The 23,777-nt window shown below is 42.2% G+C and overlaps 1 protein-coding gene across 4 annotated transcripts in view; it reads right to left on the reverse strand.

Annotated features, from left to right (window-relative positions):
• abcc8 (ATP-binding cassette, sub-family C (CFTR/MRP), member 8) overlaps nucleotides 1-15,859 on the reverse strand; it is a 251,996-nt gene extending 236,137 nt beyond the window's left edge. Inside the window, exons 1-3 of one of the 4 annotated variants that reach the window (XM_080190274.1) lie at nucleotides 15,491-15,859; nucleotides 2,837-2,999; nucleotides 2,562-2,703 (exon numbers count right to left, since the gene is read on the reverse strand). In XM_080190274.1, coding sequence (XP_080046400.1) covers nucleotides 2,562-2,703; nucleotides 2,837-2,999; nucleotides 15,491-15,511 — 326 coding nt within the window. In that variant the 5' untranslated portion in view covers nucleotides 15,512-15,859. The remainder of the gene's footprint in view (nucleotides 1-2,561; nucleotides 2,704-2,836; nucleotides 3,000-15,490) is intronic. The other 3 variants (XM_080190276.1, XM_080190275.1, XM_080190277.1) reach the window with 3 other exon arrangements.
• Between the last annotated feature and the right edge of the window lie 7,918 nt (nucleotides 15,860-23,777).

The following is a 23,777-nucleotide window of genomic DNA, read 5'->3' on the forward strand; positions in this document are numbered from 1 at the left end:
ACAGGTCAAACAGTTATAATTTACATTGTATGACCAATATAAAGCAATTTATAACAGCCTAGTTCCATGATTGGTTCGCAGTAATGTAATATGGTTTACTCTTGAGTATATGTGGAACATACAAATTTGAATCTGGAGCAGAAATAGACCATTCAGACCTTTGAACTTGCTCCACCACTCAATAGGATCATGGCTAATCTGATTTTGGGCTCACCTCCACATTCCCACCTTTCCCCAATATCCTTTGACTGAAGGGAATGTGGGTAAAGTTACTGATCAGATTCTGTACTTCATTTTGCCCATAACATGTGTCACTACAGCACAGTGACACAGTGGTTGGCACTGCTGCCCCACAGTTCAGGCACCCAGGCTTGATTCTCAGCTTGGGTCACTGTCTGCAAGAAGTTTCCGTGTCTGCATGGGTTTCTGCTGGGTGCTCTGGGTTTCCCCCTAGAGTCCAAAAGATCTGAAGATGCCAGCGTTGGACTGAGATGAACACAGTAAGAAGTCTCACAACACCTGGTTAAAGTCCAACAGGTATTCCAAATAAACCTGTTGGACTTTAACGTGATATTATGAGACTTTTTACTGAGCCCAAAAATGTGCTGGTTAAGTGCCTTGTCCAGGCTAAGTTCTCCCTCAGTGTACATGAACAAGCACCGAAGTGTGGGGACTCAGGGATTTTGATAGTGGCTTCATTGCCATGTTAATGTAAGCCTACTTCTGGCACTAATAAAATAAACTTAAACTATACCTGCTTAGTAAAAAAAACTTACAAACTTTAATTTCAGAACATTCCAGTGACAGCAAAGAGCTGACAATACTGATTTTTTTTTACGACTATTAGAATGTATCCCGGAATTGAACATTGCATGCAGAAAACTTCACTTTCCCTGACCAGGAGATAGTGTAGTAGCAGCAAAAATATTCAGTACTGTCAGTTTATTCGGTTTAGAATCAAATATTGTCTTCATATTAGCCCATGACAACATACAGCAAAACCTGAGACATTGCAAAAGGTTAGTCACTGTCCTTTTTCCCTGCACATTCATCATCAAACTATACAATTATATCTTTGGAAAGCGAAACAGATTGGAATTATTGAGATTTGTAACTAATATCTTCTGGAGACCTTCAACATGTTCATCTAGTTGAGCTAAAATTTGAACAAGGCTCCTTTCATTTTTTGGGCTGACAATGTTTCCAGCTTTTGCCAGTCTTGGTAGTAATCAATTCCTGGTCAAATACAAGATGGATTAAATACAGAGTAAATCTCTGAAGTGTTGTGCTTTTAACCAAAAACAGAGAATAGCGCCCGCTGATGAACCAGTATGAGGTTTCAATTTTCCACAGTAGCCTTCACAGTTCCAAGACACACAATTAGGGCCAAATTATGCAAAGATTTATCCCATGAACTCCGATGTATTGAAGGCATCATTTCAGTTGGCCCCAGATTAGCTTTTATTTAGATTTACTCTCCAGAAATTGTTCTATCCTATCTGTACTGCCCTAGATATAGGATTCAATGTGGAATGCCAAAAACTCAGTTCACTGAATTCATAAAATCACAGAATCTTAACAGTAAAGAATGAGGCCATTCAGTCCGTTGAGTCTGTACTGACCACATCCCACCCAAACCCTATTCCCGTAACCCCACGCATTTACCCTGCTAATTGCCGCAATGGTCAATTTTACACAGCCAATTTTACATGGCCAATCAACCTAACCCACACATCTTTGAACAGTGGGAGGAAAGCAGAGCAACTGAGGAAACCCATGCAGACACGGGGAGAACGTGCAAACTCCACAGAGACAGTAACCCAAGCCGGGGATCAAATCCACGTCTTTGGCGGTGAGGCAGCAGTGCTAACTACTGTGCCAGCACCATCCCTGCCTTATGAATTCTGCCTATATCTAGTAATGTGACCTGACAGTAGAAATCTTTCACACTGAGAAGTTCCTATTGTCCTCTTTTTAGAGGGGTTTGGCTGATAACCTTCCACAACCGTTACAATGTAATTAGAATTGAAAATTGAAAAAAATACTGCTTTTGTAAGCAATTGCTTATAAAAATTGCACATCATTTTTAGTTCTTCATGATAGCTTTGGTTTTACTTCATTTTAAAAATCTCCCCAAGAAGGATCTTCAGGAATAGTAAATAATTAGTTGAAAATTGTGAAGAATTCCAAATTGACACACTGAAAGCTATTCAAACATTCTGGAGGCGTTTGGCGCGCTGTTTGGTTTATAATTAAAAAGAAAGCTGCAGCTTTTATGCCCGAGTCTATCTGAATCTCGGCAAAGGGGACGCACTATGCCAACATGTACCTATTACAGGTTCTTTCACTCAAAAGCATGGCACGAACTTCGGGACGCAACTGATTGCTCGGGGTTAAATACTGGCACACATCCCGCCCCCTCCCCCAACCCCCCCACCCTTTCTCTCTCTCTCTGACACTTAACTAACAGTTGCAAAGCCAGCGAGACGAGAAAGGCGCTCAGCCCGGTCAGTAAAAATAGCCCACAGCAATCTGGAAATAACACACATGCGGCCACTTACCCATCTGAGACGATTCCCTCTGCTATTTCACACACCAGGATAAACATGAGTATAAAAGTGAGGATCCATCGCAAATTATGCCCAGGGAAATGCAACCACGTGCTGTGGTGAATGTGAACTTTGGAACTTTGACTTCCCCAACCTTAAATTCAAAAGAGTGCACACATTTTAGACAGACTGTTTTATATAGAGAGAGAGATAATGACAGTGCTGTGAATATGTAAACACCAACATGCAATCGAAATGGCTGTGAGCTTCTCATTCATATAGCTTACCAATGAATAGTATAGGGAAGGTGATGAAGAGCAGCAACACATGGGGGACAACATTCAAAGCGTCCACGAAGCAGCCGTTGTTGAGCACTCCCTTGTCCACGTTGTAGGCAGCCGTGTCGTTGTCATTGCCACAGAAAGACAAGGACATGGTCGAAGTGGGACTCTGGTCAAATCGAAGAGGAGGGTAAAGGACAAGCTTTAGCACATGTTCAGAGAACCATTGCCTAAAACGATCCGGGGGCTGGGGAGGAGAGGGCAAAATAAAAATAATGAAAGCGCCAGAATGTCAAGCAGGGCTTTGCTGTCAATGAGCTGTCAGCGTTCCGGACTGCTGAGTGTCCAGATCCATTTCTCCCATTACATCAGTGCTTCTAGCTGATAAAAGGAGAACAGGATCCAACTTCCAACGACTGCAGCAGCAGCGGCTCACTTCTGCAATCCTAAGCAAATCTGCAAGCCGCTCAGAGTTGGCCAGAAGCACAGACACAGATGAAACAGCGCTATCTATAAAACAGCGCTATCTATAAAGACCTTTAATCAGATGTGATGTGTGAAGCCTTTAATAATTAGTACCGGTAGTTAAAACAGAAAATAATTTTTGCGGCGTAATTATGACTAGACTTCACACACCGAAACACTTCATTATTCAAACAATTCCTTTCAAACATGGTTTTTGCTACGCAGTTACTAAGTCCTGGGTAACCACTGGGTTTATCCCTTGCTCATGTTCTGCACGTTTTTTTTCCATCACTAAACAATAATAGGCTATTTTTTTTGTCCACGTGCAATGTGAGGGGCAATTCTTGCTGAAAAAATTTACAACATAGCTACATGATGAATTTTAGCAGAAGCAAAATCATAATGAGATCCAAATAAGTCTCTCCCCTTCTCAGGGATCAGCTTCATTTCCTTGCCTTTCCAGTGCCCCAGACCCAGCTACCTCCATAAAACAATTTGCATTCATGTCATGCCTTCAACCCAATGGAACATCATAAAGTGCTTCACTGCTGGGTGACAGGACAAGCATTAACACCAAGACAAGCAAGAAGAGTCATGGCAAAAACAGAAAATGCAGGCAAATCTCAGAAGATCTGACAGCTTCTGTGGGGAGAGAATAGAGTCAACGTTTAAAGTCTAGATGACGAAGGGTCAGAGCGAAGGGTCTGACGAAGGGTCACCTAGACTCCAAACATTGGCTCTATTCTCTCCCCACAGATGCTGTCAAACCTGCTGAGATTTTCCAGCATTTTCTGTTTTTGTTTCAGATTCCAGCATCCACAGTATTTTACTTTTACGTTAAAGAGAGCTCTGGCTTGGTTGCTGCCACTCCCTCCTCTAAGTCAAAGAGTTGTGAGTACAAGTTCTACTCCAGGAGTTGAGTACAAGCATCAAAAATTTGACTCCAGTGCAGTACTGAGGGCGCGTTGCATTGCTGGAAGACTTTGAACTAAACCCCTCCTGCCTTCTGGGAAGATCTCATAACACAATGTAGAAGAAGAGCAAGGCAGTGCCCCTGGTGATCAGTATTTATCTATCATTCAACCTGACAGGAAGAACAATTGATCTGCTTAATGTTACATTACTTTTCCCGGTGCTTGCTCTTGCAAATTGACTGCTGTGCTCCCTACACCGCAACAATGAACACACTTCCAAGCAGTTAATTGGCTGTAAAGTTCTTTCAAATGTCCTCTGGTGGTGAAATGTGCTATTGAAATGCAAGTCTCAAAAACACATTATAAAGTCTGTCTTTTCATTTAGAATAAAAGCTGGAGGTGGGTGTTAGGGAATGTTTATGGAAAAGAGTGAGAGGTGGCAAAGAAGTAAGGTTGAGCAAAGAAATTCCAGCATTCAGGACCAGAGCAGGCAGTGGCATGACCTTCAGCATGGGTAGAAGAAAATGGGGGCAATGCACATGATCCAGAGTTGGAGGCACACAGAGTTCTCAATGGATTGTAGAACTGGAGAAGACTGCAGAGATAGGGATAGATGAGAACAAGAATTTTAAAATCAAGATGTAAGTGGCCACTATAAATAAGTGAGTTCAAGGCAATGGATGATAATTCAAGTTCAAATATACCACCACTGTTATGAATAAGCTACATTTCTGGAACACACAAGATGGGAGGAAGGCTTGGAGAGCATTGGAAAAGCTGGATTTGGAGGTATGAAAGAATGGAGGAGGGTTTCATCAGAAAATGGGCTGAAGGGTAGAAGTGGAAGGTCTTGGTAATGGAAACAATATAGAGGCAGAAACTTGGTTCAGAGTGAAATAGGCTTTGGGTCATGAGTGGTCTGCATTAGTCTCAGTCAAGTGATCAGTTTGGTGGGGAGAATCAGTGGCTGTGTATGAAATTTTAGCTGGATCACAACATTTTGTTTTTCCCAGTGTTTAACCAACATCAGTATTGGGTTATCCAGTGTCAGATAGTTTGACAACACAGGAGCATTTGAATGGTCGAAAGAGATGGTGATGAGGTACAGCTGGCATTATCAGCATGCGTATGATGCAAGTCAAGGGGCAAATGCAGAGAAGAAATAGGACAGCAGTCAAAAATAGATAGTTGGGGTGTCAAAAGGCAATGTTGGAAGGAAAGAGAAACTATTTAATTGCCTCTTGTACTCATTTATATTGTCCATTTCAATAACTTCTCCATCAACTTAAACAAAATATCAAATATCTCTTTAAGTTAAAATGTTCACCTTTCTTCACTTTCTTAGTCCTAACTTCATAATATGTGTCCATTGATATTTAAACCCATCACCACAATGAACAATTTGCTTGAATCAGTTTTGTCAATTTGCATCATAATTCTGAAAATGTCATTGCATCACTTATGCATGACATTATTACTGGATTTTTGATGTATTGTTATTCTGTTTATGTTTCCACTATAGTATTACAACAATTCCCCCATTAAATGTTACATTATTTTTTGTTGAAGATGATCAAATGAAGTAATAACTTGTTTCTCTTCTTATTGAAAAACAACCAAAAGGACAATTGAAATGCATTGAATACAGTTGAGGTTGAAAGCAACAGGAAAAAATAAAGCAATAAAGCAGTCAGTTGTGATTAGTTGTTACTGAACTTGTGGTTTTAAAATCTGCACATTAAAGAAGGCAGGCACACATTATACTTAATTAGTATTAAGACAGCAACTTGTCAAACCCATTCTCAATGTGACATTAAGATATTAGTGTTGAAGGAATATTTTTTACCAATTTCAGAAGAACTTTTAATTGCTTTTATACATCACCAGGCAACTGCCTTGTTCCAATTCTCATCAATTCAAGATTACTGCCCACTGATGTAAACAAATGCAAATCATTGGGAACTATCTTTTGATATGTGACAGCTGTTCAATCGTTCCTCAGTACAGCTTCAGTTGATATAAATAAAGAAAATACTTTTTTTTGTCAATTGGTGAATTTTAAAGTTTATTTATTAGTGTCACAAATAGGCTTACATTAACACTGCAATGAAGTTACTGTGAAAATTCCCTCTTGCCACACTCCGGCACCTGTTTGGGTATACTGAGGGAGAATTTAGCATGGCCAATACACCTAACCAGCTTATCTTTCAGACTGCGAGAGGAAACCAGAGCACCCCGAGGAAACCCATTCAGGTGCAGATTCCACTCAGACAGTGACCCAAGCTGGGAATCAAACCTGGGTCCCTGACGCTGTCAGCCACAGTGCTAAGCACTGTGTCAGCCTACCACTCTATTTTTCAGCAATTTTCACCAATTAGAAACTGCAATTTAGTTTTAAAATAAAGGAAATTCACTAGTGGCTGGCAGTTAAATATGTTCTTCTACAGGATTGCACTTTTCTTATTGTTCAATCCTATTTGAAATTTCGTCGATTGGAACAGACAGGAACACTGGAAACAGTAGTCAAGAATCTCGTTTTAACCACAAATCACTGATACACTAAGAGGGTGTTTTATCTTTCTTGGTCCCATTTGAGGTAACACGTACCACAGGGAACAAAAGAGTCACACCAGGTCCAACAGGAAAATTATTCTGCAGGTATTTTAGCATAGCACACTGCCATCTATGAGATCTTACACAGTGGAAATGGCACAAAGAATAATGAACAGAGGGGAGTGATTGTTGATGAGAATCTAATTGAAAAGTTCAGATTTATATACAGAAAACTACATTTCTGAAATGAGTTATAAGGAGCAATCCAATTGATTTGTTTGGTTTGATGAGAGGATTTATGTCCAAAGCAATACATACTTGACATCATTAAAGGACAGCAATTTAATCCAGGGCTTTAAATAATGCACAAAATTAATAGACAATAAAATCATTATCTAGCAGCTATTTAATTGAGCAATTGAGATATCAAAATATAAAAGCTAAAACATATATTTTCTGATGGAATTTAAATTCAATTAAGAAGTCTGGAATTAAAAGCTATCTTGGTAATGGGGATCAAGAAACTATTGGATTGTGATAAAAGCCTAACTGCTTCATTAATATCCTTTAAGGAAGGAAGTCTGCTACCCTTATCTGGTCTGGCCTACATGTGACTCCAGATCCACAGCAATGTGATTGACTCTAAAACTATTCTCATATCCTCAGAAATGGCCTAGCAAATCATTCAGTTCAAGCGCAGTAAGGATTATGGGAAATAAATGCTGGCCCAGCTAGCGACACCCACATTCCCAGAATGAATAAAAAACAATCTACTATCCTTATCTCGTCTGGCCTACATGTGATGCAACACCCATAGTGCGGTTCATTCTTAACTGCCCTCTGAAGTGGTTTAGTAAGCCATTCAGTTGTACCAAACCGCTACAGAAAAGTCTAACTCTCCCTCAGCTAATTGATCAATGTACGCTGAGTGTTTGGGGGCGCGAAGGGGGAGGCTTCGATGTCTCAGTAGCTCAGTAGCACCATTACTGACTGAACTGGCAGAGTTCTGAAGGACATAGCTGCCAAATTGGGCTTGTAGCAGGTGGTGAAACAATCAAGGGGAGGAAAAAACCTGCTTGACCTTGCAGACACCAATCTTGCTGCTGTGGTTGCATCTGACCATGACAGTTTTGGTAGGCATGACCTGTGCTAAAGGGAATAAATTCAAAGCAGATCTAGCAGCTCAAACCTGGACATTCATAAAGCACTGTGGGCTATCAGCTGTAGTAGAGTTGCTTTCAACTGCAACCTGTAATCTTGCAGCTGAGGATACCCCTTCTTCTACTATTACCATCAAACTCAGAGATCAACACTGTCTCAGTGAGGAGTGCTGGAAAATATGCCAGGAGCAGCACCAAACAGAATTAAAAATGAGCAGCAACTGAGTGAGGCTCAGACATACCAAACATTGGGAGCAGCAGACAACAGACAGAGCTAAGCTCTGCGGTCTTGCCACAGCCAATCATGAATAGTGATTGAAGTCTAGTACATCAGAGGAAAAGACAAAGTTGAAGAATTTGCAAACATTTTCAAGCAAAAATGTTTGCAGGTGAATCATTGTAGCCTTCCCCAGAAGGCTCCAGCATCACAAATGTGTTGTCAACCAATTTGATTCACTGCACATATTAAGAAACAGTTGAAGGCACTGGATATAGTAAAGCTTATGACCCCTGTTAACTTCCTGGCTCTAATATGGAGTATCTGTGCTCCACAACTAGCCAAACCCCCGGTCAAGTTATTCCAGTACAGCTACAACATTGACAATGTGGCAAATTGACCAGGAATGTCCCTGTTCACAAAAAAAAGACCAAACCCAATGTGGCCAAATACTGTCCCAGCAGACCTCTCTTGATCATCAATAAAATGATGGAATATGTTGCTCAACAGCATTAGCAAGCAGCAGTTACACAGCAATTACCTGCCCCCGTGCTTGATTTGGGTTCCTCTAGGGCCATTCATCTCTAATCCCCATTACAACTTTGGTCCAAACACAGACAAAAGAACTGAACTCAACAGGTGATGTGAGCATGACTGCCCTTCATATCAAGACATCATTTGACCCAATGTGACATCAAGGAGCCCCAGCAAAACTGGAGTTAATGGGATTGGGAGAGAGGAATCTTACCTAGCACAAAGGAAAATTGCTGCAGTGTTTGGAGGCCAATTATCTCAGCTCCAGGGCATCAATGTTCCTCAGGGTGGCGTCCTAGGTCCAACAATCTTCAGCTACTTCATCAATAACCTTCCTTCCATCATAAGGTATGAAGTGAGATGATCACTGATGATTACACAATGTTCAGTACCAATCACAACTCTTTAGATCTGAAACAATTTTTCCATATGCAGCAATACCTAGAAAATGTACAGGCTTGAGCTGATAAATGGCAAGTAACTATCATGCTACACAAGTATCTAACCATCTCCCCTCGACCTTTGTTGAAACTTCCCACTATCAGCATCCTGAGGATTTCTATTCATCAGAAACTTAACTGGATCAACTGCAAAAGCAGGTCAGAGACTGGAATCCTGCAGGCAACAACTCATATCCTAACTCCCCAAAGCCTGTCCACTATTTACAAGGCACAAGTAAGCAATGTGAGTGAATACTTTCCACTTGCTTAGATAAGTGCAGTTCCAACAACACTTGAGAAGTTTGACACAATCCAGGGAACAGCAGCCCACTTGATCTGCATGCCTTCCGCACCTTAAATATTCACACCCTCCATTACAGATGCAGCGGCAGCTGTATGTACCGTATACAAGATGCAATGCAGCTCCTTCAACGGCATCTTCCAAACCTACAACTTTTAACCCCCAGAAGGACACGAACAGCATGGGAACATCACCACCCGCAAGTTCACCTTTCAAGTCACACGTCATCCTGACTTGGAACTACATCACCATTCCTTTACTGCTGCTGGAACATTCTCCCCCTCCCTCTCAAAGGCACTGTGGGTGTTCCTGCAACAAATTGACTGCAGTGATTCAAGCTAGTGGGTCACTGCCACCTTCCCAAGGGCAATTAGGATGACTAACAAACGCTGTCCTTGCAAGAAGCACTCAAATGCCACAAAATAATTTTAAAAAATGACAGAGAAAACAATTCCTATCTTTAAAATAATGAATAAACTTGTGATGCATGGATGTAATAAATCAATATTTACCATGCAGTGCAATTTCCAAGCAATGTAAAATGAAATGCATTTTTTAGGCTGTAGGATTAATCTAACATTTCAATAATAATTACACACTGAATTTATCACAGTATCAAAGTTTCTCACCATTGTGAGTCCTGGCCTATAGCTTTTATAGGTAACATGAAGATCTGACTACATACCTATAGATTCATTTATATAATAAATGTGAATATTGACTATAGTAGGCAGGAAAACTGTTTAATATCAGAAGAAAAAAGCCTGATTTAATATCAAAAAATCAAAAGGGAAATGACCAAAATAGCCAGGAACAATGACAAAGAATAATATTTCAAAGTCACTTCAGAATCCTAAAGGTTTAATTCATATATGGTTCATATAATATTCATTAATGTTTTATTACCTCTGGCTGCTGATTTGAAACATTTATTTAAAATTGGGATTTTTTTTCACTTGATAGCCTAAGCTTCACAACAGTGGTAGATAGTAGTCCCTGTCTGGTCTCCAATGTTTCACCTTTAACATCACACATTGGATACTTTTGCCCACCCATATTGATTAGAAGATATTTTCCTGACAACATTGACTCTTGTATTGATGCTTTGAGACCTAGTAATCAATAACATTTATAAGTATTTGATTTAATGAATAACTTCTAGATTGGGGGACAGTAACTTAGTATTTTAGCTATTCACTTAAGCAGATGTTTCTGCATAGATTGCTCCTTTTTTGTCAGTTACTTGGACAGTAATTACTTGCCAAGTAAAATCCTAAAATTCAAGCAGCGACTTATGAACTCCTTGAGAGAAGTGGATTTGATCCATTTTGATGGATGTAGTTAAAAAGTATCATCTGAAATTCTACAATATTAATAGACAATTGCCTTTCCTTCTAGAGGCAATGGAACTCACTCAAGAAAACTATTCATTAGATTCAATTATCTTGAAAACGGACATGAATTTCACAGTAATATTTCTTGCAATTTTCTGCAGATACCTGGCAAATACATAAGTCACCACATATAAAACACAGTATAATCATAGGTTTTACATCGAAGCTCAATGGTTGATGGAATGTTTCCATAATTTTACATCAGGTTTGTCCAACATTATCGTTAATGGGCAAATTTTGGAAAGATAATGTTTGGCATTACATTACACTGACTTTCAAAAAAAGTTGAGTTTTTTTAAGAAGGAACAATTGCTGAGCAAAAATAAAGCAATCACATCGCAATAAATTATTCAGTTAAATAAGAGTAACTAACAAAAATGAACAGAATGTGAAAAGGTCAGAGTGTGTGCGTGCTAGGCTTACTTCCATTCTCACTCTCAGCCATCGTGTGTTGGTGAGAGTGAGTGAAAATCTGAGGCTGGGAGTAAAGCACACTCACTCTCTCACTCCCAAACACACATACACAATTCTTCACTCCCATACACATGCGCTCTCACTCACTCACCTTCTTCTTCAACACACACACACACACACACACACACACACACACACACTCACTCACTCTCTCACTCACTCTCTCACACTTATACACATGCATTCTCACTCACACTTCCATCTGACACACACACACTCACTCTCTCACTCCCACACACATACGCAATCCCTCACTATCTCATTCCCACACACATACACTCACACATAGTCACGCACACTCTTCTTTGACACGCACACACACACACTGTCAGTCTCTCACTCCCGTACACATACACTCTCACTCCTTCAGACTCCCCTCTGACACACACACATTCACTGTCTTACTCCCACACACACATACTCAATCCCTTACCATCTCACTCCCACACACATACACTCTCACTCACTTACACTTCCCTCCGACACACAAACACACACACACTCTCTCACTTTCCCACACACATACGCAATCCCTCACTATTTCACTCCCACACAGATACACTCTCCCTCACTCACACTCTTCTTCGATACACACTCACTCACTTCCTCACTCCTCCACTGATGAACCCACACAAATGAGAGAATTTTGAGGAACATGAAATTGTCTGAGAGGACACCAGGCACATGTTTCGATATCATTGCACACTTGTGCAATATTTCACTGGCGTGCATGTGGAAGAGTTGGAGGCACATCCACCAACAGTCAGGCAATTTATCCCATTGAGAAGTCAATGGAGTGCAATTACATGGGCCATCTACTTTTACAGTTGGCAGGTAGTTTTTATGCTTTAGTTGTAATGTTGCTCCAGGGCAGGATGAAATATCAGGGCTGACATATAATTAAAGGAGGTGTACAGGGACTGACTGTTTTTGAATGTGCTGCCTAGACACTGTTTGCAGTATTTTATCATTAGGGTTTAATTTGTACAGGTCTGCAACTCTCTGACACAGCTCACCTTAGAAGCTCCAGCCTGCATCCTCCCTTTCCTCAGCATCCACCCTGTTCCCATCCTCCCAGGTAGCACTGAACCTTTCTCAGTGAATGTTTAACACTGGCTGCCCTTTCATTGGCCAGCCAGCATGAAATCAACTCCATGGCTGATCACACTTTGGATCAGTGTCGAGGGCCTCTGAGTGTGTACGTGTGAAATGGGCACAAAATTCAAACCATACACAATCAATTTGCCACACACACCAACCAGCCTCTTCCTTAACTGCTGCGCATTGACCCTGGGTTTCACTCATTGGCTCTGCAGCCAACCTCTCCTCCCCAGCACTCAGGTCAGCTCCTGGACGGGGCACTCTGTTCTGCTCCTGGGCCCTAACATTCTGGTCTGTCCCTGGGCTCTGACACTCTAGTCCTGTTCAAGGCTCTGGTATTCTTCTCTACCCTGAGGCCCCATCACTCTACTATAACCTGAGACCACAGAATCACAGAATTGTAACCGTGCAGAAGTAGGCCATTTGGCTCTTTGAGTCTGCATGAGCTCTCTGACAGAGCATTCCATCCAGGCTCTATCACCATAACCCAATATATTTACCCCACTAATTCCCCTAACCTAAACATCTTGGGACACAAAGGGGCAATTTTAGCATGGCCTGCACACCTTTGGACTGTGGGAGGAAACTGGAGCACCCGGAGGAAACCCACACAGATACAGGGAGAACGTGAAGATTCCACACAGATAGTGATCCAAGATTGGAATTGAACCTGGGTACCTGGTGCTGTGAAGCAGCAGTGCTAACCACTGTGCTACCGTGCTGCCTCATCACTTTACTCCACTCTGATACCCCGTCACTCTGCCCAACGATCCCATTGCACTACCATGGGACCTCATCACTCCACACAAGACCCTATCACTCTACCCCAAGAGTCCATTGCTCTACTCAACCCCGAGATTCCATCGTTCTACTCAACCCCAAGACCCCATCACTCTACTCAACCCCAAGACCCCATCACTCTACCCCAAGATCCCATCACTCTACCCTGAGACCTCATCATTCTACCCCAAGACCAGATCACTCTACCCTGAGACCTCATCACTCTACCCCAAGATTCCATCACTCAACCCCCAAGATCCCATCATCCTACCCCAAGATCCCATTACTCTACTCTGAGATCTCATCACTCTATGTTGAGACCCCATCACTCTATCCTGAGACCCCATCACTCTTTCCAGAGACCCCATCACTCTATCCCAAGACCCCATCACACTAGCCTGAAACCCCATCATTCCACCTTGAGACCTCATTACTCTACCCCGTGACCCTATCACTCTACCTCGAGATCCCATCATTCTACCCAAGATCCATCACTCTACCTCAAGATCTAATCACTCTAATCTGAGACCCCATCACTCTAACCCAAGACAACATCAGACTACCCCAAGACTCCATCACTCTACCCTGGGACCCTATCACTCTACCCCAAGGCTGCATCACTCTACCCTGAGACCCCATCACTCTACCGCAAGACTGCATTACTCTACCTCGAGACCCCATCACTCTACCCGGAGATCCCATTACTCTATCCCGAGACCCCATCACTCTATTCTGAGACCCCATCACTCTACCCTGAGACCCTATCACTCTACCCCAAGACCCCACCACTCTACCCAAGACTGCATCACTCCACCTCGAGATCCCATCACTCTATCCCGAGACACCATCACTCAACCCTGAGATCCCATTACTTTACCCCGAGACCCCTTCAGTTTAACCCATGACCCAAACGCTCTATCCGGAGACCCCATCACTCTACCCTGAGATCCTACCATTCCACCCCAAGACCACATTACTCTTCCCAGAGACCCCATCCCTTTACCCTGAGACCCCATCATTCTTTACATTACACTATTAACATTACGTAACTCCCAGCCTTGATAGCAATACCCACATCCCTTGAAGGGATAAAATAATATTACTGGATATATCAGTACAACTCACAAATGAAAAACAAAGGGTTAGGAAATGCCAGCAGTCAAACCCACAATTACTGCCTGATACCTCCTTTGGAGTATATGAAAATCTCATCGTATTTCGCTAAGATTTGGGTTACATAGTCAGATAGCAAAGTTAAAGGTAAGAATGTAATTATTTTATGCAATGTTTCGTTGGGATATATTGACAGCCTCATCACGTATCCACCGATTTCAAGCGTGGCACTGATAGGACTAGAGTGAACCTGTTCACACTTCAACCCCAGCAGGACCTCATTGTCAGTGGGTTCACTTCCGACCAAACACCGCCAAGAGTTCAGTTGTGTAACAGACAAGAGAGCTGGCAGGGAGCCACCTATTGTACACCAGCAGAAAGGACACGAAGCCCATGGAGCAATGTGCATGCATTGTGTTGATGCTGGCATCAATTCCCATCTCCCAATTCTCATCAAACTGACCTACATACTGCAACCTTTTCAGCATAAAGCTGCCAATGTAACCAGGCGTAATTTCAAACCTACCTAAACACGAGCGGAAGATGCAAAGTGAGCAAGGGAAAGAAGCGTTCCCTCCCATTATCCGCTGCTTTTTGATGGAACAACGTGTTTTTTTCCCAAGCACGCCAATGTGTCATTCTGATAAGTAGCAGAATCTAAAATATTCAGCAGTGAAGATGAGGGGTTGTAAAACTGACCCTGAGCGCTACAGCAAATAAATACTGCAATGCATATCTTCAATGGCGTGAATTTCAAAGGCGGCATGGGTTTGTTACTGAATTGGGTATTTCCTTGATCCCACTCCCTGACCTTCCCTCATCCCCAGCCGCAGCATCCCTGTCCCTCCCCTTCTCCCTCACATCATTGGCTCAACAACGCCAGTGGCGTCCCCTTGCCAAACGTCATTTTCAGAAAAATGCCCCACTTTGGGCTGTTACCCTGGCACAAACTGAGCTTTCTTCTTTAACGGGGGATTCCCTTTAAAACAAATACCATTCTTTAAACATGGAAAATAGTTAACAGAAACATTAAAACGTGGGTGGGGGGGCGGACAGCATGTTTGCAACAGAATGGGGTAAAAGATTACCTTGTACTCCCGGTGTGAGTTACTCTGACAAACTGCTCCCAAAAACCAAACTACACAAAGGCTGCGCTTCCTGGGCACCTTGTCATGCTATCATGCTCAGGCGATGTCCGTGTCCATCAAACTTACCTCTTTATATCTGGTGATCATATTTTACTGGAGGGTTTAGGCTGCAAACATTGTGCCATTGAGTGTTACAAAGATGTTCATACACGTTCAACACAGCAGCGAAAGACCGGTTGCGAAGATGGCAAGAGCGCAGTAAGGTGGCATTAAAATCTGTCAGCGAAATGTCCTGCTTTGTTATGTTTCAAACTCCATCTTTTTTTCTCCCGCAGAAGTAGGTCGACACTGACATTCCTTCCTCTGGTTATATTTTTAGCCGCTCGCACTCAGGTTCTGCCGACTTCACGCTGGTTGGTTGAGTTCAGGTTGAGAACTGGAGTCCAAGTGCCACTACAGATCGGGAGTAAAAACACATACACACACATACAGATGCACACGTACCCCTATAGACGCACACACACACAAACACCCATCCACACACAGACACACGCACCTACACACAAACAGACCACACACAGAAACACCACCACACACACCTACATCTACACACACACACAGACACCCACACACACAGAGATACACAACTACATACTGACAGACCACACACAGATACACCCACACACAACCTACACACGGATACACAGAGACCACACACACACAGACACCCACACACAACACACACACACACACACACACGCACACCGGCACACACAGACACCCACTGACACACACACCCACAGACACCCACCCACACACACAGACCTACACACCTACACACTCACAGATACACATGCACAGACACACACAGACAAACACACACAGACACGCACACATACAGCTAAGAAATAGATGCTTTTTCCGTGTCGAGCTACATTATGCTTTCACCCCTGGCCGCTGAATATTAAACAATGCCGGGAGGATGATTTAATATATGGAGCACCGTGCGGCTTGGGCGCTCTCCATGGTGCTTGCAGTCATTCGGCGGAAGCTACGAGCCAGGTGAAGACGTTTTTAAAAACCCCGACTACCCTGGGGTTAGGCAATCTGATGTCACACTTGTTTATCGGGTGTGTGTTGTTTTCGCTTCAATGCGAATGAAAAGTGAGCATTGTAACAGTCCGGGGACAAATAATTGGAAAACTAGCCTGACACCGGATCAGGTATGCCAGGCGCTCAGAAAGAGCACCCGCAACTCCAGTCTAGCAGCAGACCCGAGTCGATCCAATTGCCCCTTTATTAAACAGACAACTATCCCGAGATCAAACATTTAGAACTTTTTCCAACTGCATAATTACAGAAACATCATTAATGGGGTAGATAATGATTTGACCTTTGCAAAGCATTATTTTTGTTTCATTACTTTTTATTCGACATATTTTAATCAACTCTTAATGAAAAGTTGATGCAAACATGTTCGGTTACAAAATAACCACGGTTAAGTTTACCTTGCTTTAGCATCAATCAGGAGCAATCCAACCTCACAGTGTACATTCTTAAAGTCCTACTATTAGAAACTTATCAAAAATGTAGCATTTCAAGTGCCTCAAAGTCCCACATCAGTGATCTCTTGAACATAAAATATTCCAGGGACTATTTCTGTTTATCTTGCACTCTATGTTTGCCTCGTCTTTTAGACTCGTTCCCTCTCTCTCACCCCAGTCCAATGGTGATGCTGATCTTGTATTTTCTCTTCCTGGTATCCCTTTTTTATTCCCGAGTTTATTTGTTTCGGTTTCACTGTCTGCAGTCACCCGCCTCTCTTGCATTTGTCGAAGATCTCATTGCCCTTTCTCGCGTTTGTTTGCTGACAGTGTTTTAAAAAGAGCCTCTTTGAAAGGACAACACATGTCCAGCTGCTCAGATTGGGCTGGAGACAATCAATTGAAGATGTGCTGAACCTTTGCTGGGAAGGAGCTGGGAAACAAGACATAAGAACATAAGAAATAGGAGCAGGAGTAGGCCATCTAGCCCTTCGAGCCTGCCCCACCATTCAATAAGATCAATGCTGATCTGAAGTGGATCAGTTCCACTTTCCTGCTTTCTCCCCATAACCCTTAATTTCCCCGTCAATCAAAAACCTATTTACCCGTGACTTAAATATATTTAGCGAAGTAGCTTCCACCGCTTCAACGGGCAGAGAATTCCAGAGATTCACCACCCTTTGAGTGAAGAAGTTCCTCCTCAACTCTGATCTAAACTGCAGCCCCCCCCCCCCCACTTATCTTGAGGTTGTGTCCTCTAGTCCTGCTATCCTTTCTATGTGGGAAGAATCTCTCTACCTCTACCCTATCCATCCCCTTCATTATCTTATATGCCTCTATAAGATCCCCCCTCAGCCTTCTAAACTCCAACGAGTACAGACCCAGTCTATTTGGTCTCTCTTCATAGGCCAACCCCCTCATCTCCCGTATCAGCCTAGTGAACCTCCTCTGCACTCCCTCCAAGGCCAATATATCCTTCCACAAGTGCGGTGACCAAAACTGCACACAGTACTCCAGCTGTGGCCTCACCAGTACCTTGTACAGTTGCAGCAAGGCCTCCATACTTTTATATTCTATCCCCCTCGCTATAAAGGCCAACATTCCATTCGACTTCTTGATCACCTGCTGCACCTGCAGACTGGGTTTTTGTGACTCATGCACAAGGACCCCCAGGTCCCTCTGCACCGTAGCATGTTGCAGCTTTTTGCCTTTTAAATAATAATCCCTCCAACTATTATTTCTGCCTAAGTGGATAACCTCACACTTGCTAATATTATACTCCATCTGCCAGGTCCTCGCCCACTCACTCAGCCTATCCAGATCTCTCTGCAGACTTTCCACACCCTCCACACAATTTGCTTTTCCACTTATCTTTGTGTCATCAGCAAATTTTGTCACCCTACACTCAGCCCCCTCCTCCAGATCATCTATATCTATATGACTCTAAAAGGAATCAAATGATTGGATGTTGGTATAGGAGATAGCAGGAAGAGGGGATCTTGTCTTAAGGCAGAGTGGGCAAGAGTTGAACTAGGGATCTGGGAATATTTTGATAGTGCCATGACTTTGGAAATTCTCAAAGTCTTGACATGGGGAGTCAGCCATGGGAAAATTCTCAGGACCAGGCATGAGGCTTCAGAAAAGTATTCAAAAGGTTGGAAATGTTTAAGAGGGAATTTGAAAACTAAGAGGACCTGGGAAACTGGTGTTGAAGGAGAATTGGGAAGCATTGGGAAGTTAGGGCTCAAGGAGAACTGCGAAACATTGGGATATGTAATCAGTCAGAGATGAGTTTAGAAACACTGGAGAGATTGGGAACAAAAGGGATACAAGTATGAAACCAGTTGAAGTAAGCTAGCCTTGAAAAATATGATATGGACTAGAATGAAGCAAGGCAGAAAATGCAAAAAGACCCCAACTGGAATACATTTTGCTATTGTCAAGGTAGTTGACACATTATGGGAGCACTGAATAAGAATTTGGGAGCATAGGTGTTATGTGTCCCACTCACCTGACAAAGGAGCAGCGCTCCAAAAGCTAGTGGCATTTGCTACCAAATAAACATGTTGGACTTTAATCTGGTATTGTGAGAGTTCTTACTGTACTTTGCAAGCCAGTGCACTGTACAATCACAGGATCTATGTTTTCTCATAGTTCAACTGACAGAGCAATAAATAATAGTTGCAGAATAGAAATCAGGTATAAACCAGAGTTAAGGGGAGATTGACAAAGATACCATAGGGAGTGTTATTGATGGTATTAAGGACTAAAGAAGTGCTAAAAATAGTATAAAGGTAAGAGAGTAGAATGAGTTAATAGGGGGACAAAAGTAACTGCACATTGAAAGCAAATCAGAACAAAAAATGACAGATGGTGCCATGGGGAGGGGGCATGGGAATCAGGGGTGAAACCTTCTACTGGTTTGAGTCATATCTGGCATGAAGGATGATGGTTGTAGTGGTTGGCAGTCAGTCATCTCAGCTCAAGGATGTCACTGCAGAAGTTCCTCAGGGTGGTGTCCTAGGCCCAACCAACTTCAACTGTTTCATTAATGCCCTTCCTTCCACAATAAGGTCAGAATGGTGTTGTTTGCTGATGACTGCACAACGTTGAGCATCATTCACAACTCCTCAGACACTGAAGCTAATAGCACTTTGTGGGCCCCCACGCTCATCTTCATTTCTGGATCCCCTTCCCTAATGAGGCGATGCCCCTCTGCCCAATTATGTTTGCATTTCAAATGAGCCTTTGTGCACAACCTCAGTCACTCACACACTTTAATATCTCACACACACATGCTCAAACTCCCCATCACACACACAATCCCCTGAATCTCCTTCATTCACATACATATTCTGTCACACTCATTCACTCCTTCAATCTCTTTCATACACTCACTCGTGCATATTTCTGTATAAGTAATGCATTTAATCCCCCATCTCCCTTACAGCAACAACTGATTGAATGCATAACTCTCAATCTCAAATTTAACAGCACAACTTAATCCATTAACAGTGCTTAGAATATTAAAGTCTGTAAGGTCATTGAGAAGGGGAAATAAATGAAAGTTGGTGATTCTACAGCAGTTCCCTCTCTGGGACAAGGCTCCTTAGTTTCAGTGAAATGAGCATTTGTGAAGTGACGAGCAGAAACAAGTTCCAGAAAGAATGGAGTTTTGGAAGGGGAGACAGAGGGGGTGAAGAATGTTCGAAGACCATGGAAATACAGCCAGAAGAGAGGAGTTTCAATGATTAAAAAGTGCAAACAGTGTGAGGGGAGAGAAAGCAGTGAGTGAGAGTGACTGAGCTCCATTGGAAGGGAGCTGGGTCAGAGTGAAAAGAAACTGTTCCTGGTTCCCGTGATGAACACAACAGCAGCAAGAATAGCCAGCAGTTCATTGTGGTTCTTGACACAGCAGATGCAAATAGTTCCAATAGCGGTTGAGTACAACCCGATCACACCCTCACAGAGAAGAATCAGCAGAGGAAGGACTGCAGGAGCCCCCACTAAAAAAACTAAAAGCTCTTTCCAGCCACAGCCTGCCAGAGCTGACTGCCCTCTGTAGCAACCCAGGGCTAAGAGAATCACACTTTCAAAGCAAGCATACACCTAAAGAATAGCCAGTCAGGAGGATGTTTGTCTGCTGTAACTAATACTTCTGTACCTCTCTCTGAATTCAATAATATTGCTGCAGACTTTGAAACTAATATAGACCCAAGGGACCACACTACTCTCTTCAATCACTCACACACATTCTTCTCTCAATCTCTGTCCCTCACACACACACACACACATTCAGTTACCTACATTTCTCTCAACCTTCTATCCTTAACTCACATATACTGTTTTTATTGTGAAGTCTCTGGGTGGCTTTTTCATGATGTGTTGATTCAGATGAAGGCCAACAGAATGAAATCTGTTTCCCACTGTGTTGGTGTTACAAACAGCTTGTTGCCAGTAAGCAAATGCAAATGGATCTGTGAGCAGTGCTCCTTCACACACAACTCACACACATGCACAAGCAAGGCAAGAAAGAGAACAAAAAAGATATTTGGAAGAAGGGAGAATAAAGAGGGGAGGGAGGCAAAAGCAGCAAATGTCATGAATGCTCCAAATCAGATGTCTGATTGTCATCATCATTTATCCCTTGTTGCTGGTGGCCATTTCATTTTCCCTAGATTGCCATAATAATGTCCTGGCTCCTGGGGAGCAGCCCTCTCCCAGGTAGTGCTTGGATGCTCTGGCCCCAATGTCTTGGGGAGATTTAGAAGTGGATTTTGGTGCAGGGGCAATTTGACAGTGGAGACCCGGAAAGGTAAGAGTAAGCACCAGACTTACTTGCACACCAAATGAAGGCCAGGCCCCCTGAACAAGTGCATATTGACCAGAATTTGAACTGGACTAACCATATAAATACTATGGCTACAAGAGCAGGTTAAATGCTAGGAATCCTACAGTGAATAGCTCATCTTCTGATTCCCCAAAGCCTATCCACAAGATACAACACACAAGTGAGGAGTGTAATGGAATATTCTCCACGTGCCTGGTTGAGTTCACTTCCAACACTCAAGAAGCTTGACACCATCCAGGACAAAGAAGCCCCACTTGATTGCTTCCCCTTCCGCAAAAATTCAATCCCTCTACTACCGATGAACAGTGGCAGCTGCATGCACCATCTACAAAATGCACTGCAGGAACTCACTAAGATTGCTTAAATAGCACCTTCCAGGACCACAACCATCTATAAGGACAAGAGCAGTAGATACCTAGGAATACCACCACCTTGAGGTTCCCCTCCAAGTCATTCACCATCCTGACTTGAAAATATATTGTCATTCCTTCACTACCGCTACCTTCTTGGGATGGTCAGTAAATGCTGGTCTAGCCAGCAACACCCTCATCCCATAAATAAATAAAGAAAAACAATAACCATCTTGCTTTGGTCTTGATATAATTGCAAGCAATGTAGTATTTCATCCATGATTCTCATTGCTTTCAATTTTGCTACAATTCCTTGATGCTACATTTATCAAATAATGCCTTGATGTCAAGAATATTTCCTCTCCCTCACTTCATCTAAAATTCAGCTCTTTAGTCTATGTTTGACTTTTGGGATTAAGCACCTAAAAATGCACAGTTTCTCTCGCCATGCATTGTGGTACCAGTAACTCTGCAAAAACGTACCTTTATTTCCTCAATCCTATCTGCTTTTGCCTCTTCCCCCATTCCTCTCTTGTCTCTCATCCCATCTGCTTCTCACTTTTGCATCACTGCTCAGCCCTTGACTCTCCACTTTTGCCTTCCCTTCAATTTTTGTCTTTCTCAGTTTTCTCCTTTACTTTCAGTTTATTCTTTTCACAATACTCCATCATTATTTCTCTCCTCCTGCACTTTGTCTATCCTCCTCCACAGTTGCTGACCCTTCTTTGTTACTAGTTCCTCTTTTGCGGTCTCCTTGACCAAGTCTTCTTCTTTCTTTTAGCATGCATTAGCCAGGAAGCAATTGCACTGCGTAAGTTAACGGATAAGTTATGCCCCACTAAAGGCAAATAGACTAGAAGTACAAATGAATGCATGGATCAGAAAGGTCCCTGGGTAGAAGGTAAAACAAAAGGTATTGTTCTGCAGGCATGTGAACATCTGGAGTGGAATGTATTCAAGCTGCATTGGTAGGAAGCTGCCCATTAAATATTAAAGATAAATGAATAAGCATTAGAAAACAGAAATAGGATCTGTTTTTTAAGCTATTGCTGACGATTGGTGGCCAGCGTGAGCGAGCGGGAAGGGGACAGAGAGAGAGGCAATGGCCAAGAGCAGAGAGGGGGAACAGCGAGCACCAACCGACTGAGTTTTAAAAATATTGCCCTTGGCAATACGCAGCTTAGATGATAATCAACACATTCTTTCTTGAATATTTGTGACTGGCTTTAGAGCCTCAATCACTTCCCCTTGGTACCAGCTTTTGTGGTTTAGCGATGCATAAACAAAGCAGAAATAGTGATGACGTTTTACATATATATTTTTATCTTAGTTCTCAGTAATTTGCATTTGCATTTGTGGTATAGAAAAGCAACATTTATACATCTCTTAGCATACATGAAATTATTGGTAAAACATTAGAATCAGTTATTCATTACAATAAATTCTTACCTTTTAAGGCTGTTGAAAATTCTGCCAATTTAAAATTGCATTATAATTTTGATTTGTTCTTTAAACAATTAAGGTTATGCACTGGATAGGACAAGCAGTTTATTTGTGTACTGAAGGGGGGATTGAAATCTGGCAAAATCTCACCTAAATTAGGCAAATTTTGATCAAATGCTAGCTCTAGAGATAGGCATTGGAACTTGGTAACCAATTCCTTTATGATTAGTACAATGTACAGTTGTTGTCTGTTTGATGTGGCACCCACACAACATTATAGTGGTAAGATAAAATACAAATCTCCCATTTTAGTCTTATGTAAATCCAAGAATATTTCACAAGTTTTTGAACAGTTACAGCAAAAGGCAATGTTTGTAAATTTATGCAATATATTACCTACATGATCAAGCTTATATCAATCACCTTCAATGTTCTAGAGTTAGTTAAACACCTTGCTAACCTTTCAGGATTAGTCAGGAATTTCTGGGAACTCAAGATTAACCTCCAGGACAATACTGAAGCAATCCGGAAGAAAAGCCATAGGGGCATTATATGAAAATTGTTTGCATGTGATTTTTTTCATTTTAATTTTTCTGATTTTTTAATTAGAAGAATGTTGAAGATGAAAGAAAAGTTGCTTGAATAAGGTGTAAGTATGATTCAATTGAGTAATGAATGGTTGTACTTCCAATTGGGGTTGGGAATGCAGGCAGTATTAGCATCGA

Source organism: Carcharhinus amblyrhynchos, chromosome 6 (genome assembly GCF_965287045.1).
Source record: "Carcharhinus amblyrhynchos chromosome 6, sCarAmb.v2.hapA, whole genome shotgun sequence".
Lineage (NCBI taxonomy): Eukaryota > Metazoa > Chordata > Chondrichthyes > Carcharhiniformes > Carcharhinidae > Carcharhinus > Carcharhinus amblyrhynchos.